The following is an 18,897-nucleotide window of genomic DNA, read 5'->3' as shown; positions in this document are numbered from 1 at the left end:
AGGGAAGTCTATACAGTGTCATCATCTTGGATTCAGGAAAGACCTTGAGAATGCAGCTGATGTTACAAAAGTATCATTTGCATGCATTTGATATATCATTTCTTAATAAAGTGTTAGAGGGAAAGTCTGTTAAAATTAAAATTGTTTAAGGCGACTAAATTATGACATACTGAAAGAATATCGCCTCACATCATTTTTCTGCAATTTGAAATAAACTTTCAACTTGATTAATGTTTGATGACATTTATTCTCTCTAGTCATACGAACGGCAAAAAGACTTCTTACCTAAAACACATTTTGTACTGGTTTGGCTTTATAACTATTTTGATTTGAGCGTCACTGATTAGTCTGTCGTAATAAATTGAAAGCCTGGTACAATTGATAACAATTTGAAAACAATTTCTATGTTAATTGAAAAATATCGTTCGACATTTTCTTTATCAGTTTGATATCTAGAATTTCAAAAGGCCACAGTTGATAATCATTTTAGCAAACACAACTGACTCCCATATAATTAGCTAGTTTGTATGTGGCATCTCTTTCTATTCGAGTGTCTAAGCTACATAAATTATTTTGTTTATGAGTATCAATGGTGACATCGTGGTTTTAAATATATCTTAAAATACTTCCAGAAAATCATATAAAACTTTTGATTCATTATAATGAACAAGACACTATTATTTCACTGTTTGTGTGTAAAATATAATCGATTGAGCTTGATAAATTGATTGTTAATTGGTATCAAACAATCAAACATCATCAATGAATCTTTCAGGTATAGTGTAGTATAACTAAAGAAAAAAGTAAAGCACTCCTGCGTTATTTCGAATTAACCAATATTAAGATAAGGGTCATGGGATCCCGGTACAATTGGTGGCAGCAATAGTAATGCAGCCTGTTTGGACATAACATTACATTACCTTAAGGAAAAACACAACAAATTGCAAAAAAAATATAATTTAATGAATAGATTGAGTTGCCGCATAAGCCAGTTGCCTTTAGCATAATGGAAACCCATCTGACGTCCAATAGCTTTATAAGATAACCCTGATGACCGCATGCAGATAATCTCCCATCTTTGAAACTCCGATATTAGTCTTCGTACCATGTTCCCAGAGTGGGAATATAATTTTCAACTCCTCGGAGTTAAATACTCAAATTTGAAGCGCGGGAAAACTGCATTTTGTAATTTGCATGGAAGACATGGTTCGCGTGCATTATACATCGATATCTCAATGACCTGTCACACCTGTATGGTCACATCTTTCAAAGGAACATAGGTTAAAATCAATATTTATATTTAAATTGATATTTTTGGTTTAAACTATAATGTAATACATCAGGGGATGGTTAACTTTTTTCTTTGTGTATATTAAATTTTGTAAAATCTTGATTAAGACGAGGAACTAGTTTTGTTATGTGAGCCTACTTAACACACGAGTAAATATAAACTGAATATGTCTAGCAATGTTTTCTCCTACTTGTAGAATTATTTACATGGAAACAAGCATCTGTTTTCTCCTTATAATTTATAAAGAGTTGAAGGACATGGTAATAAAATATGTTGATCATGTGTGGTTTTTTTTTATTATTATTTTCAATTACATAACCATAGTTTAATAAATTATATATTTGCTTGAAGATAGAAACAGCGTAAAGCTCGATTTTGCTACAGAATTGAATGCTTCTTTTCTATTCAAGTTAGAAATATGTCAGTTGTTTTTAAATTGTTTCGTCGAATGATAGCTATGGATTTTATCAGTATTCATGGACTCTATGTTTTTAAATTTGTCTTGTAGTGTTGTATTTTTGCTGTATTTTTCTTCTTGGTTTATTTATATATAAAATTATTAGCGAAGAGGCGTGTTGTATGCAAAAGTGAGGCGCTTTAAATTAGTTTTTGAATTACTGGTAAAACATATGTCGCGGTTTAATATGATTGGTTCTCCTACAATTTGAAACTATTTTGACATTTAACTTGACAAATATATTTCCTCCAGGCATAACCGAACATCTTTTTTTATAAAACGTCATATTTGCGTAAAGATGTACCACCGCCCACCGTCCTCATAGTCCGTGTGCTTTTTCTTCTTCTTTTTCTTAGTTGTATTCTCAATGCCATTGATATTTGTATAACAAAAACATGTTCGTTCAAGTATTGTGGTGGAATATACATCATTGTATGTACTGTGTACGCAAATGACTTCAAAAAGGAGTTTTACTTGTGTCAAGTCAATGTTATAAGCTTATGGAATACATGTAAATGAACTAGCATTTACATGTACTATCAAAAGGAGATTATTTCAGTAACAGAAACATTTATTAAAATTTTATAAATTAATGAGTGCGTAATTGTTTTTAACACACACATACAGTAATAAGAGATTTTTGGGAATCATTTACACTGTCAAAAGGTCTTTCTTGGACTCCCCAAACAAAGTGTTTAAAAGATTTTGCCATCATATCAATGAGAAATGCAGTACATTTTGTATATTACTACTATATGAATATTTAGAATCATAACGACTGGATAATATGAACCAAGTCAGGAAAATAATAGTAGGTATCTATTCGGTTGAGGTGATTAGGTTGTTTTTTTTATTATGCCAGTTGAGGTTGGACTCTCCATTTTCATATTTCCTACGAAATTCGGTATTTTTATTATCTTACTTTCACTTGAATATATATAGACAAGTGTATTCACCATATTTAACGATCTAAATCATTTGTAGCTCAATAGCGTTAAATATCAAATTCCGCCATCAACACTCATTTCGTCAAAGGTAGAAACGTTATCGTAGAACACCAATGACAATGTTTTAAACATTGGAAAGGCTCATCTATATGTGGTTGTGTTAAACTAGTCTAGTTGCACTCATCATATAGTAAAGTGGATTAAGAAACGTTAAATGGATAACCTTTATCAAATAACTTTATAACACAGTAATAATAGAAAGAAGAACACAGTTTTGAGGAAAAACATCAATAAATTACTAGTATACAACACCAAAAATATTAGTAGCTATAGGAAAACGGCTTATTATGGTTTTATATTATTCAAAACTTCATTTTATAAATTATTCCAAAGTTTCAAGGCTAGGAATAAAGGTAATTTACAGCTTGACACAAAAACATCGTCGTACACTGTTCGCTTACCCCTACGTGCTTTTATTTATTTATGTTGTATAACTGCTAGTTCGATGATGCATACCTCACTTATTTTTCATTCAATTAATGTATATCAAAGATCTGATATATAACCTATACTGTACTAAAATCGAATTAAGATGGCTAATCATGCATTTAATAGTTCAATGTTGCCAATTCATCACTTTTTCCGAATTTTGTTGATTAGAGTCTTTTAGGTTTTTATTTCATAATTTTCATAGTATTGAGTATTATCACCACTGGTTGTGTTCCTTTTATAATAACAGACAGCAGAAATAATTAGTATGATTAAAGCTACAAGCATGCCACATCCAACAGCAATATACATTGGCAGTTTATTGTCTTCTATATCGTGGTTTGTGCCTGAAAAATACAAATATGAAATCTTGTAAGATGAAGCTACGTTCCATCAGAAAGCCGTATTAGTAATAGTAGTTGAGTTAGAAATGCACCTTTACACGTAATTATCAACATATATTTAATATTTGTAAAAGCTCCTGATATTATTGATGATTTATCGTGTTACATTTGACCATATTCATACTGAATTTCGATGTTTTTATGATCACTTATTGTCCTGCATTATGGTATGTCGATATCTATATTTTTGCACAAGGTCATGTTTTTCTCATGTTTTTAATTTTTTACACTTGTTTTTGGTATCTGTGCGTTTTAGTTTACAAGTCAGAGAAAACATAATGGTGCATAGTTGGCTTTGTCTATGCTCTCAGTAACTTTGAGTACACCTATATTGGGTCTTTATGTATTGTGTATTTTGTATAAGTGTTTCGTGTCGATCTGATGATTGAAGCTCTTTCCTACTAATAAAATCTGTTCTTATTTTTTTACATTTTTATGAATGAAAATAAGAAAGTATCAATTAGTACACATCGAATGGGTAAAGACGTCATAACCACTCTAATAAATAATGACCTTGTGCAAAGCATCGACAGTATTGATAACTGTAACTGTAAATATCTGTATGTCAATATTTGAAGCTTACTTCCCTTTTTTAAAGCGGATGTATGAAACCCTTTTAATTCGAAAAAAGTCAATATTGAAAAATCGTATAATTAGTGTCAACTGATATGACAGTTATTCACTTTAATTTTACGTAACAAGTATGATATGAAGCAAAACAATAAATCAAGCAATCAATTTGATGACACTTGTTTCCTAATTTATTTATTTTCACTTTAAATATTCAAACAGTCCATTTTTTCTTCGTACATCAGAATATGTTTTGCATACTCCAAAAACATCTTTCTGTGAATATTATTTTCTGTTTTTTGATACTTGGAAGGTATCACTGATTTTGAAAATAAAAATACTGTCTTGGAAATACTTAAAAGTAATCTTACACACGATAGGACGAATAATATTACAATAAAAATAAAATACAATTATTTGCGTTGCCTTACATCAGGTTAATATGAATATTTCGTCAGCAAATAGCTACTTTTAATGATGTGATTTAGAAGACACTATCACACTAACGTTGAGATCAACACATGATTCATAAATGATTTTAAAAGTTATATAAAAGTGTGGAAATTTATTCTTTATAACTATGTAAAGGTTAAGTTTGAACTGTGAAACTAGATGGTTTACTTATGATGACACGTGCAGTTGTCGTTGGTGCTCCCTCCAGTATATAACTTATACGAAAACCTTCCCTTGCGACTGTGTTATCAGTTTGAAAAAGAACAAACATATCGCCGTATGTACTCTGCACTGTGAACGGGACTGGGTCACCAAGTCCACAGCAAGTCTCTTTAAGTAGAGTTGTGCTTTCATTTTTACCTTTTAAATAAAACAAGAAAAATGCATTGGACGCCCGGCAGATGCTACTCTACGATCTATATGAACATGAAGATATGAATCACAAGAAATTTGTACTTAGTGCACATAAATTATTTTGGACACTTTTGATCAAATAACAGTTTGATATTCAAATTGTATAGGACTAAATATTTTGTGATCAATTAGAGGCAATAGAAGTTAATCAACATCCTTTTTTAATGTTCAGTAGCACATGTACATTCAATATTTTACATATCAATACATTATACCAAATTGGTGGTATACCATATATTCATTTTGAAATTTGTTTCTCGTCAATAATGTTCCAAACCAAAATAATTCTATTCGCAAGGGAAATTGTCAGTATAAAGCTTTTGTTCAATTCAGCTTAAAATCATTCAAGCTGTTAAATTTTTCGATTGAGGCATATAATTTCACAAATCTTACAAAAAAACTCATCAGGTACGCTTGAATAAAAAAAGATTGTTTTAATCAAAACAAATAAAGTACGAGGTTGATGAGTACTAAAGAACAAATAAGTCATATGATTTTGCCTAATATTGCTATGATAATCTATTCCTGTGGTATCAAATCAGATTGTCTAATAATAGATAAATTGATTAAAAAACTTTCTTTTCATTCTTCGCAAAGCCGGAGACATTATCGTTCAGTCTTCATTTGAAGATCAATGTGTTAGGTTGTGTTAAGCATTCCAACAATTTTAGGTACAAAAAAACAATGAATGGCCGTCAAGTCAGGAAAAAAACTATTACATACCATCATAAACAAATATGTTATCGTCTATACAAACTCCTTTATTATTAGCCGTCTCTAGGACACATGCTATAAATTCTATCGTGATAGTGTAGTTCAGAATTTGTCCTGTAATTAACCACTCTCGTGAATAATTTCTGAAACGAAAAAAAAACATAGCATGTGCATTAGACTCAGAAATCCAGCTCAACAAATTATGTCTATTATTTACCATTCGTAATGTGACTCTCCCTTTCAATAAATTGTGTATATATTCGGCAAAACAAATCTTTTTTCATTGCCTTTCTATTTTTTTATAATCTACATTTGTATATTTTAAATATTTTTATATATTCGTTTATTTAAAAGCAACACTTTAAATATATATATGTACTATTTTATTTTGTTTAATTTGGATCTGCAAATGCGAGTACTTTGAAAGACACTCTTTATATCAAAATCATGTCTCTGTTATTACCTTAACTACAAGATAAAAACAGCAAATTTCCTAAAGGTATAGAGCAACACGTGTGTAACATTACACAAATATTGAATGTATATGGACTAAGTAAATTGAAATATATCTTCTATAGGTGACTACTACCTATATGCATTTTCTAATAATTTATCATAGTTTTTGAGAGAAAAAATGTAACTTCTCGAATATTTGTCAAAAATTTTCATTAAAAGGGCCATTTTGTCAAATTCTTGTTCACTGATTTTACTCCAATTATCGTATTTGATTGATAGCATACTACTACTTAAATGTATATCCAAATTACAATCAGTCTAAATATAAACAAATCACAATATAGATCAGTATTTTATATGTATCTTATTCTAGACGCCATATCATTAACCATCCAGATGACTGCCATTCGAAGACTACCGACGATCATATAACCGGATATAAAAAAAAGACATAATCATGAGTATATAGTCTTAACATCAGCCCAACAATGTTGAATCTGTAAATTTGCATTCGCCATTTTTTTTCTCCCCTCGCCGGGATTCGAACTAATGAAAACAATGTGGTCGAGTAGTCTAGCGCGTCAGTTACAGTGTAGGCGATTTGGTAGCATGACGTGTCAGTAGCATGAGTTCAAATTTCGACAGGCGAAGAACAAAAAAAAATTGCAAAGAACAAAAAAATGGCGAAAGCAAAGGAGTAGGTCCGGTAAGGACCGATTTTGGCCTCAAATTTCAGGTTCATCTAACGAAAGATTTTGACCACTTTTTAAACACTCAAGTGTCTATTTTATTTGAATTAATTAGTTAATGTGAAAGATTTTAACAGATTTAGTCATTAAAAACGATCCGATTCATGCTCAAATATGAAAAATCTACATAATATGCCGAAAAATGCCACTTTTCAGCTGGTTTTTGGTAAAAATGAAAGTGGCCGCATCCGTGTTCATCCTCAACCTTTATATATGTTATGTATTATCATAAAATACAACTTATATTTCAATATTAAGGATGAACACGAAAACCATCTAAAATTTAACTAAAATGGTAGAATTATGAGGATTTCAGTAATTTAGCATGACTTAATGGTGCTAGTACCGGATATATGTGCATTGTATTGTCAAAAACAGCCCATATTTATGTAGCAGAAGCATTCTACTGTCCAATAAATAACTAAAGGTTTACATTTTAACAATTTTGTAAAACTGCTATATTTTGGGGCCAAAAAGGGGTCTTACTGAACCTACTCCTTTACAGATCTAACATTGTTGGGCTGATTTTTAGACGAGTTGTATATATATAGATTCTAACATTGATACGAGTGGATTATCGGATTTAACTATCGAGATTGGATAAATCCGATAATCCACGAGTAATTATGTGAGAATCTGTTTCTCTAATGATTAAAAAATACATTTTCTTTTTTTTTTGTTAACCGAAAATCCCCTTCGAGTGCCTTTCACATTGCACGAAGTTGTCAATTTCATTAACACCTGTCATAGCATATTTTGATTCATCCAGTTAGCTAAAAAGGTCATGACCCTTAAAATCATCCAATTATCTGTTGAGATCACCGGCAACCACACGTTGATTAATTTTTTTTATACAATGGGTTCGGAAAGGGATACATTTCAATAGTATTAGAGAAACAGAACGTAAACAGCCGTGTATCACCAATACTGCTGGCGATCCGATGGATAAATCTGTTTTAGCGTTGTCACTGGTTCAGACGTACTTGTATCTATATATATATATGTTACAAGCATTTTGTAAAATGCCTGAAAACTTTAGGCAATTTCTAAAATGCCTGCAACATTCAGTCATTATACATAATGACTAATTTTTCTAGGCATTTTACAAAATGCCTGGAAAAATTGAAAGGCATTTTACAAAATGCATGAAATAAATTTATAGAATGAAATGTTAAAAAAGCAATTAAACAAATTGATAACACGCTTTAACAAAATGGATCTTTATATCAATTTAATACCAAACAGTCAACAATACACTTACAGCAAAGATGGTAAATCACAAACATGAGAACATGAGGTGCTAAAATTTGAACACCTCATCCGGATTTCGACAAATAATGTCTCTTCAGTGATGTTAGGGATTGAAAAGTATTTGGAAGGCCATATAATTTATCTGAACTTAGTATAGACTCTTGAATTGTAAAGAGTCGAAAAAAGGATGAAGGGTTATATAAGCCGGAGGGAAAATATAATACAAGCCCAAACGAAATAATTATAAACAAGTCTAAATTGAAAACAACGTTTAAACCTACGATTGTGTTCGATAAAAACCGCTATATATATGTAGAACTCAAATCTATGGCGGGTTCCAAATCTATGGCAGATTCCTAATATATGACAAACGCCAAAGAAGTCAAATCTATGGCAGATTTTTGTTTTCTCCAAATCTAGGGCAGATCTGGAGAAAAGAGTAAATATAACGTCACAATTGAACAATGCCAAATTACATCTTCGACGCCACTAACGATGGCGGAACCCATATATTTCAACACAATACCATTCAAAATTAAGGCAATTCCCTGAAAACAATTATCAGGAGGTTTAAAGATAGATGTGACTTATTATCACGAAGAGTGACAAAATGTTCTGTATCGGTCGATGACCGCGACGAATAAGGGCATTGCTATTTTCGGTACAGCATATTTTAGAAAAGGAGTTTTATAAGTAGTTAACTGTTTACCGCTGACACAGTTTATAAAGTGAATATTACATTACCGGATACAAATTTTGATTTAAATTGTTATTAAATAAAAGAAGATGTATTAACGATATCGCTGAAATAAATATCATTAAATTCAAACTGTTCATTTTTTTTTTGTTCCTTTTTAACTATTTTTTTTTTATAAAAAGCGGCCTTCTTGATTGTGATAGGACTTATTAGTTCGATTAATGAATGGGTTAAACAGGTACCATGCACATATTAAAAAATGTTTATTTTTTTACATAGCGCATCATTTTAATCTTGAAGTCTGCATTAAGGTATATGAATTTATTTCTTTTTTTTTTGGTTGACCATTATGGAATTTTTATTTCACAAATGTTAATAGACATGCCCCCGGTGTCGTATATTTTCACTTGCTTGAGACAAATCATTGATTGGTAGAAAATGTACTGTATTGTTTTCCGTTTGCACAAATTTGCCATAGATTTGGAAACAACAAAAATCCGCCATAGATTTATAGGAAATTACAAAAACTTGCCATAGATTTGGATTTTTAAAAATCTGCCATAGATTTGGGATGGCATGACGTCACATTTACCATAGGTTAGGAATCTGCCATAGATTTGGAACCTACCATAGATTTGAGTCCTACATATATATATCATATTTGCACGGCCTTAAAACGTATTTTTTTTTTGTGTTTGTTTCTTTTAATGGGAGTTGGTTAGCACATCTATCGGTCTATCTCACCCTTCCGGATAATATGTTGTTCCATTGTACGTGACATGTGATACAAATGTCTGCAGGTAAGGAGTTGCTGTCAGTTGAATTGCAGCATTTACATTACTAGTATCTATAAAAGAAATTAATTGGTTTACCAAAGTTATTAAAATCGTGTACGCCAACAGATCTTTGTCTACAAAAGTCTTATCGGTGAAGCTCGAATCAAAAGAGTTAAAACGGCCAAAGAGAGTACGAAATTACAGAGAATTGAGAATCCAAAATTCCAAAATGTGACGCCAAATTCAGCTAAGGTAATTTATTCCTGTGGTAGATTTATAATCATGACCATATCAATGATAGTTTATATCAACACATAATTTTTTCATTTTTAGCCATGGCGTTGTCAGTTTGTTTTAGATTTATGAGTTTGACTGTCCCTTTGGTATCTTTCGTCCCTCTTTTGAAACCCTTGCAAGGGATTCAAAAGGTAAAAAAAAAAAGGATCAAAAATAAAACATTAAAAGATCAAGAATTAATAAGCAAATTAGCTGGCATGTTAGTAACTGCTAGTCGTCCTTTGTTATATATGTATCATTGTCATTTTTGCTAAAGCTCTTCTGTAACCTATTCTGACATCGGACTCAGAATTCTTTTAAACTGAATTTCACTGTGAGTAGTGCTGTGTGTTCATTTTAAATTGGCTAGAGGCATAGATGAGTTAGTCTTGTATGATTTTTTCTAAATTTAGGTTCATGCATATGTTGTGTACAAGTTATCATTTTGTACAAATTATAATTTATATTTTGACTTTGTACAAATTGTAATTTGTACAAAAGTGCCTGTACAAATTACAATTTGTACGAAATTTGACGATATTTCACTTATAACTTGTACAATATTTTATAATATGTATATTGGTGAAAAAATCATTGATACACACTACCGAATTTCTAATAAATTACTTCATAATTCACCTTTATTTATCAAATACTAAAATAAATCTTTATCATTCGTTTGCGATGGCATTGGGAAATGCACAACATCTGATAACTTTCACATTTTTACATTCAAAAGTACTGTACCCGCCTATGCATTAACTTAAAAGAAACCCCAAAAAACCTGTTTTTTCAAAGGCAGTTTAACTATTTCACATAGCGAAAGTTGAAGCTCAAGAACCGTTGCTGTGAATAAACATGTGTCTTTCATAGCTACAATTTAACTTTAAGAAATAAATATCCTGTTAAAATTTATACAGCTTTTCCTATTTGGTAACCAAAATCTCCAGATTCAACAATTACGCCTAAGATATATCGCCTTAGATTTATCGAGGACAGGTTTGGACACGATCATACTGAGGAATATGTATAATGACATTAACCCCAAACAACAAGTTGTGATAGTTACTGAATGTTGTTTTTGTGGTATGATATTAGTCTTCAATCTATTGTCAACAGTGCACACTTACTTGCAAGAATATTGGGTGTTTCAATATCAGTGTCTTGCCCAATTTAGAGTTTTGGACAAATTTCTCCTTGTGATCAACAACGTCATCCATGTTAACACATGTTATTATATCAATTGAGAACTGACTAACATGTAAAAGAGTGTAAATAATAATTCCTAGGATATATAGCTTTGGCAACTTATTAAAGAATTTGACCCCAAAGTAAGTGTTTAAGAAGAGATAAATGTGAAAGTCAAAAGATTCATCCCCGATGCCATAATTCAATCACCTGCCCAAACGAATGATAAAGAACAATTTTGAATTTTGAAAATAAGATTTACAGTCATGGCTGTATGGTCCTTTAATAACAGTGGTATGTATCAATGCTTTTTTCACCAAAATCCATATTATGAATTATTGTACAAGTTATAACTGAATTTTCGTCAAATATTGTACAAATTGTAATTTGTACAGGCTCTTTTTGTACAAATTACAATTTGTACAAAGTAAAAATACAAATTATAATTTGTACAATTTTTTTGTACAAATTATAATTTGTACAAAATGATAACTTGTACACAACATGCATATGTTTTGGAGTTTAGTGTGACGTCTACTTTAACTGAACTACTAGTACACATTTTTGTTTAGGGGCTAGCTGAGTCTCGCCACAGGATGTGGGAAATTCTCGCTATGTTGTATACTAGTACCCGTTTGTGATCTTGAAATGCTCTTTGGTCGGGGTTGAAGTCTCATTCGCCATTTCTATTCTCAATTTGTAGTGAAGTGTAGTGCTAATATAATTATGATAATTCTTTAATTAAAAAAACGGTTTCGTGGTAAGTCTTTTTTTTTGGGGGGGGGGGGCGTTGGAAGGGGCAGCTAGGGTCATTTTTTTGTTAGGAAAATGTTGGTTTATGAAGTTATAAATGTACCTTTCTTTTGTATCATGACTGTGAATACTGTCAGACAAATGACTGCTGTATGTGTCATCATATGAGTGCTGAAATGGCCCATATTAACTTTTTGGTATATAAACTTCCTTCTTTACGCTTGCTATAAATACTCTCTTTGTGAAAGGTTTTCGGTACTTTCTATCCTATACATTCAATTATAATAAACGAATGTTAACATATTTTATTATAGCGTATCGATTAATTCATTTAAATAGTGTGCATGAAAAATAAGATGTGGAGTATTCGTCTTATATGAATTAGAATGTACATGATATTTTTTATCTGCATAATACATTTATATACTGTCGATTCATTATCATTCGTTGGTTTTCGATTTTCGTAGTTTTCTTTAGTTTAGATAGATCATAAACTTAAACATGTTAAAAGTTGGCGATATCCGTTGTTTTTGGGTCTATATGACCAAATCAGAATGTTTTTATGTTTTGTAATCAGAATAAAACTATTACATGACATCGTGTCTTTTTTAGAATGCCATTGCATATATTAATTATAATATGGGGAACTGGATGGTGGGTCTTTATTTCTGTATTCTTAAAGCTTAAGGCCATATCTTTTCTAGCCAATATTTGTAGCTAATTATTCTTTTATTTATCAAATTTTCGCACCCAAATATACTCTTTTGTATTTTATGCTTGATGTTCTTGGCCCATAATTAGCTGGCCTGTATATCCAAAATCGACCCTTTTATGTAATATTCTAGCTTGATATTTCTACTTTTCGTACTTATTCTTAATAATAAGACAACCAAAACACATTTCTTATAGATAAACATAGCATGAGGCATGATGGATGTAACTTACTATATAATAGAAATATGTGTTTGTGTTTGTTAGTTTAGAAATTGTTTTATTCAAATTTTGAATTGGTTTTGGAAACAGGCATAGCCATTAACACAAATTTAAAAGTTATTTTGACAAAATTGACTGCTAGTTTTCGACAAAGAGTTGTTATTTGTAAATACTATGTAAAATATAATTTTGCTTCCCAATTGCCATTTATAAGGAACTGTGGCACGATAAATACAATTGACCATATCCAGAAGCGTGTTTAATGTCTAGAAGTATCATATCAAATTGTGTCCTCAATATGATACCATCCTAAACAGATTGACGAAAACATTTGTCATTAAACAACATTTTATTGTAGTTAGTTTCCTTTTCTTTCCGTCGTAAATCCGGTTAGAAATAACTCCTCGTGTTGTTACGTCTCGAAGTATGTACTAACTTGTAATTATCAGACACATATATTGTCATAATTTATACAGTGTACGAGATAAGATTGAAGTAAGTTGGTGAATATCTATCATAAGATTATATTGAATAATATTCATAATTTTAAATACGAGGTTAATTGTTAAACTTTAGCGTAAGACATTGGTTACTGCTTTAATCATTTTGATACATTTGATTTGTTTCTTCTTGGTTTTATCAAAGCGCATGATCTTATAATACATGCATGTATGTATTTTGAACGAGACAATAATGATAAACAGCCAGATATATTTTCTTTATATTTTCTGTATATTTTCATATTAGATACTGTCTCATTTATATTTACTTTCAAACTCTCGTTAGTAGTTGTTGTGATTTAAATACTCATCCAGAATAATTAATTGTTTCAGGTGAAAACAGAGATGGAGAAAGAGTGCCTGCTTCTTCTTGTGTTTATACTGTCGGTTTACTCTTGGGATCCTGATGCTGGGTATGTTCCATCTTGGACCAAAATGCCGGGAGTGTCTGTAAAGGCTACATCTGGTGCAAACCATGCTGCAAATATAATAGACAATGATGACAACACACATTGGACTTCTGGATCATGTCTTCCATCAGGGTATGTACCACGTGCTGACGAAAACATCCTACTAAATGCCTGTAGCAATGGCCATTGTAGTGCTGAATGTGGATCTGCAAATGACCTGGTAAAGATGACGGATGGAAATTTCTATACATTGTCAAATGTAAATGTAAACACTAACACAACAGGTCAACAAAAAGCCAAAATGATGATACATTTCCCAACTCCAATAGATCTACATTTATTATCGGTATGGGGTATCTATAAAACTGAAACAGAGCTACGTGTTACTTACTGGAATGCAACAACAGAAGTTTTGAAATCTTTGCAGCATGCTGACAATTATAAACAAATAACAATCACGAAGGTTCTCGACAACGTAAAAGAAATATTATTGGAATCAAATAGCAACTTTCAGCTGAAAGAAATCGCCTCAATTGGCTCAAAGGGCTGCAGGGAACGTATAACCGTGGATTTGGGAACGCTAAGAGAAGTCGGAATGGTTCGGACAAGACATTGGGCCGGGTCTAATTCCGCAACTGTTCTAACGATGCTATTTTCGGCTGACAACATTGCCTTTACTCATACCGTGTCATTAATTCCAAATGCACTGCATGCCGTCAACACAGACTTAAGTCCAGCGAGGACCGTTCGATACATCCAACTAGAGTATCAACTGTTCCAAAAGAACTATGAAAAAGTTTATTGTTGGGAGATTGACGCATGGGATCATTTAACGTTATGGGGCAAACCAGTTATTGCTAATACACAGAAAAACACAATAAGGAATATACTTGGAGTCAATGGTATATGGGGGTGGCAACACAGTAAATACAGTAGTTTGTTGAACAGCAATGAAGGTCCAAATTTATACAATGCCGTTGCTTCACATGCAAGAAATTATCATAACTTAGACTGGGACGTTACAGATCCAAGTAAAGACCCTCAGTATTGCGAAATGGAAAATAACCATGGTACCCAGGCTAAAAGTTGGCTTAATTGGGATACTGAATATTCCGCATGGCGAAAAGCAAACCTTGTGATCGATGTTTCATTTCAGTTTACGAATAAGTCTTTTCCTCAGAAAGTTTGGCAAAGCCCCGAAATAGAAGCGTTCAATTTAGGGAAACAGTTTGCTCGCCATTTTGGTGCAGCTCATGGTAATGGCCTGGTAGACGCAGTTGAAATCGGTAACGAACCTTGGGATTATGAGGCGAGTTTTTACAATAAGATTTTAAAAGGTATGAGTGCAGGTCTAAAAGAAATCGATCCGAAAATCAAAATTCTTCCTGGCGCTTTCCAGGCTCACGATAAGCATGATACTGGAAACTACATTGGCACTCGCGTTACACAGAATCTTGCTGTGAACATTAGTGTGGTTAATTTTCACACCTATAGCTTCAGAACAAACAGTAACGGAGTTCGCATAGGAACTTATCCAGAACACCCAGATTCTTCATTTAACAGCATAAGAAACATAGTTCGATGGAGAGATAGTAATATGCCATCAAAACCGATATGGGTGACTGAATGGGGATGGGATGCCGATGGTAAAGGAGAAAGCTGCACATTTCCTGAGTGTGTATCGGAAGCAGCGCAAGCATTGTACGGTATAAGAGGACTTCTAATTCTCGCGAGGTCTAACGTCCAAAAAGTCACATGGTTTTTCTATGCAAATTCGCAGTATTGTCATACATTGTTCTGTCGAAGTGGCTTAACTGCTTCCACGACGCATAACTTTGTGAAGAAAAATGTATTTTATGCTTTCGAAGGAATACTTAATCTTATTGGTGACAAGTACTTCTTAGGAATTTACCAAGAAAATGACAATGGTTATGTTTATTTATTCGGGTCATCTCAAGCTCACGTTACAGGGTCGTCTATGTCACTACAACAACTCCTCCAGCATGCCTCACACATTGTAGCATGGAAACCTGTAGATATTTCTGAAGTGTCTATCTCAACGATTCGTGTACAGCTAGGTAGTGCCATCAATCACGTTTCGGTACATAAATTTACAGGTCAGTTTCCCGCAATTAATAAGACGAATGTATCTGTCAACGGAACCGTCTTGGATATAAAAATGTCTGCACATCCAGTTGTTGTCGAGCTTCGTCCGTCAAATATTGGCACTGGGCAGATTGTTGGTTAGCAAGTGAATTATTTTTAATCATATAACTCCAGTGATTTCTAAACATTAAAACTGGTTTTGCACATAATGTTGTTAATAAACACGATAAAAGGTAATTTTTAAAATTGTCTGATGTTAAGAGAACAAAATTTAAAAAAAGAAAAACACTGCTTGGCACAATGCTCAATCAAACATGAGGTGAACGCCATAAAAATCAAAATTAGTTATTGTCTTTTCCATTTCTACATCAAAAGATTATTTTCTTAAGGACAATGTACCCTTCTGTTGATTCAATGCTAAACATATGGAAATTTTATAGAAAATCCACAGCCTTTATCCTTGTACTATCATATTTAGCAATTTGATGACTGATAGATATAGGATTATTGCATGTTAACTTGTGCTAGCATTGATTTCGGTAAAACAAGTTTATTAATGTAGCTATTGGTTAAAACAGATAAAAATATGGACCAAATCAAGTACACCTTTTAGGGTGCGCTCGACTTTTGTGACTCAGCACGAGGTATTTGGGAATTTACAGCTAGGTTGGTTAGAACTTTTGGTAAAAAATAAACAATAGCACATCATAAAAAAGCAAGTGAGTAATCTATGTTTCAAATTTTATAACAAAAAGCTCTGTTTTAAAGGCTGTGGGTTTGTAATAAATACTCTCATATAAACCATATCAAAAATACAGTCGAGGAAAAAAAAAGCATCATAAAACAAATGAAAACATATGTAATGTAAATTGGAAGTAAATATATGAGGACGATTTGTCCATCATATTGTTAAATATAAGAATCGATATTGAAGGATCTACAGGTAATAAGAGATGCAGACAAAAAATATATTGATCGCTATATAACTCTTTCTCGAAAATTTCAACACATAGGAAATTCACAATATAATAGAGCATTAAAGATTTTGTTTATATCATGAGATGTCAACTTATCATTCATAAGGTATAAATGGATAAAACAAATTTACGAAAAAAAACCCACTCTACATCTCATTCGAATATGGATAAACAGTTTAGGCTTTACAAAAATCTAATGCATCGAGTTTAGAATGGGTGAAAAAATGAATGAATTAAGTAGTGAAGTTTAAGAGTGTGGAGTAAATGAATGAACTTTGTGTAGAAAAAAAAACATAACTACACTATATTACTCTTTCTAAAAAAAAACGGTTAAAATGGTTTCAGTCTGAAATCCTGAGTATCGACTGTACAACGAGTGTATTCAATTATTACAGAATAGGTCAAAAGTAAAATCACAAAAGTACTGATCTCGGAGGAAAATTCAAAACGGAAAGTCCCTAATCAAATGATAAAATCGAAAGCACAAACACATCAAACGAATGGATAACAACTGTCATATTCCTGACTTGGTACAGGCATTTTCTTATGTAGAAAATGGTGGATTGAACCTGGTTTTATAGTTAGCTAAACCTCTCATTTGTATGACATTGGCATCAAATTCCATTATCTTTTGAATTGTTTCACATTTTCGTCATAACCATGCTTTTTAAAGTGGACTATACGGTATTGGTTTTAATCATTGTTGAAGGTTATACAGCGACTTGTAGTTATTTATATATTCGACCTTTGGTCTCTCATTAGAAGTTGTTAAGAAGACATACATACTTATACTTATGCACACACAAAAGATTTTAAAAAAGATAAATACTCGCAATTTAAAACAATATATCATTTCTATAAGGATTTAATTAAAGATCATATTTGTAGATCTTGAATTGCTGAATTATTGGCTGTCAACAATTTCTGTTCATCTATAACAGTTTCCAAATGCAGGCTTATAGCTAAGCAAACGTGCAATAAATGGTAAAAAAATGTCATTTCAGGTCAATAATTCGCATAAGAAAATGTTAGATGCCATTTTATCAGTTCCGCTGATAGTTGATTTTGCCCTCTACAGTTTGTTTTATTATATTGTTATATGTCTTAAATGGGTTTAAAGTTAATATGATCATTCAAATGGTCTTTTCAAGACAAGCCGATCCATTCCAGAGAATAAAACTAATGTTGCCTTACAAAGTCTAACCACGGTTTGACTAAACTAGCTTGTCTGTTTGTCTTTTCAGAACTGAAATTCATGCCATACACCGAATATAGTTAGGACTTTTGCATAAAAATGAGGCTTCTGAGAAACAGCCCTTTTTTGGGGCCCTTTATAGCTTGCTGTTCAGTTTGAGCCAAGGCTCCGTGTTGAAGACCGTACTTTGACCTAAAATGGTTTACTTTTATAAATTGTGACTTGAATGGAGAGTTGGTCTCATTGGCACTTCTAAATACGAAAATTTTAGAAACATTGAACAATCAACTATAAAATGAAGCCAAGTTCAGATGAACATTGCAAGAAAACATGCAATCATTTCATACACCAAATAAAGTTGGCCTATTGCATATGGTATCCGTCATGAATACTTAACATTGACTAATTATAATGAGGCCAATGTACCATGAACATGTGGTCAGTGTCAAATGAACCCTGTCAAACAGACATGTTCACTTTACCATCATTCCAGGCATCTAATGTAGATGACCATTTTGATTATTGTATATCTTAAATATGGACTTGACTCCAAAAACTTAACCTTGATCACTGATCTATAAAATGAGGTTGAGGTCAGGTGAATCCTGTCTGATGGAACAGTATACGAAATATAGTATTCTTTTACTCATAAGGGAGTAAATTAAATTTGCAGATGATGAAAAAGTCAAATAAATGTCACATGGTACATGTATAAATAAATAATATAACACAAACAACAGATAGATTTTATTTTTATTAAAAACGATATCTCCCATTAATTAATGTATAAACCTGACAACAATTAACAATAATTACAATTTTCAATCTTTGCCCTTACAAATGTTTAAAGAAAATCGATAGAACCAAAATTCAAACTAAATAATATTTTTC

The 18,897-nt window shown here is 31.9% G+C and overlaps 2 protein-coding genes across 2 annotated transcripts in view; one reads left to right on the top strand and one right to left on the bottom strand.

Annotated features, from left to right (window-relative positions):
• The window catches only part of LOC143043008 (exoskeleton protein RP43-like), a 47,901-nt gene extending 35,742 nt beyond the window's left edge, over nucleotides 1-12,159 (bottom strand). Inside the window, exons 1-2 of the mRNA XM_076215504.1 lie at nucleotides 11,989-12,159; nucleotides 9,637-9,739 (exon numbers count right to left, since the gene is read on the bottom strand). Coding sequence (XP_076071619.1) covers nucleotides 9,637-9,739; nucleotides 11,989-12,070 — 185 coding nt within the window. The 5' untranslated portion in view covers nucleotides 12,071-12,159. The remainder of the gene's footprint in view (nucleotides 1-9,636; nucleotides 9,740-11,988) is intronic.
• A 1,081-nt stretch (nucleotides 12,160-13,240) lies between these two features.
• Nucleotides 13,241-16,071, top strand: LOC143085587 (uncharacterized). The gene is made up of 2 exons (XM_076262040.1): nucleotides 13,241-13,313; nucleotides 13,652-16,071. The coding sequence occupies exon 2, from the start codon at nucleotides 13,664-13,666 to the stop codon at nucleotides 15,974-15,976; it is 2,313 nt and encodes a 770-aa protein (XP_076118155.1). The 5' UTR covers nucleotides 13,241-13,313; nucleotides 13,652-13,663; the 3' UTR covers nucleotides 15,977-16,071.
• Nucleotides 16,072-18,897: the final 2,826 nt, after the last annotated feature.

The sequence above is a fragment of the Mytilus galloprovincialis genome, chromosome 8 (assembly GCF_965363235.1).
Source record: "Mytilus galloprovincialis chromosome 8, xbMytGall1.hap1.1, whole genome shotgun sequence".
Classification (NCBI taxonomy): domain Eukaryota; kingdom Metazoa; phylum Mollusca; class Bivalvia; order Mytilida; family Mytilidae; genus Mytilus; species Mytilus galloprovincialis.
This window is presented reverse-complemented; position numbering and strand designations above follow the sequence as displayed.

What these genes read in the sequence shown, in the direction of transcription:
- LOC143085587 (XM_076262040.1), top strand. Translation starts at nt 13,664, where the DNA reads ATGGAGAAAGAGTGCCTGCTTCTTCTTGTGTTTATACTGTCGGTTTAC.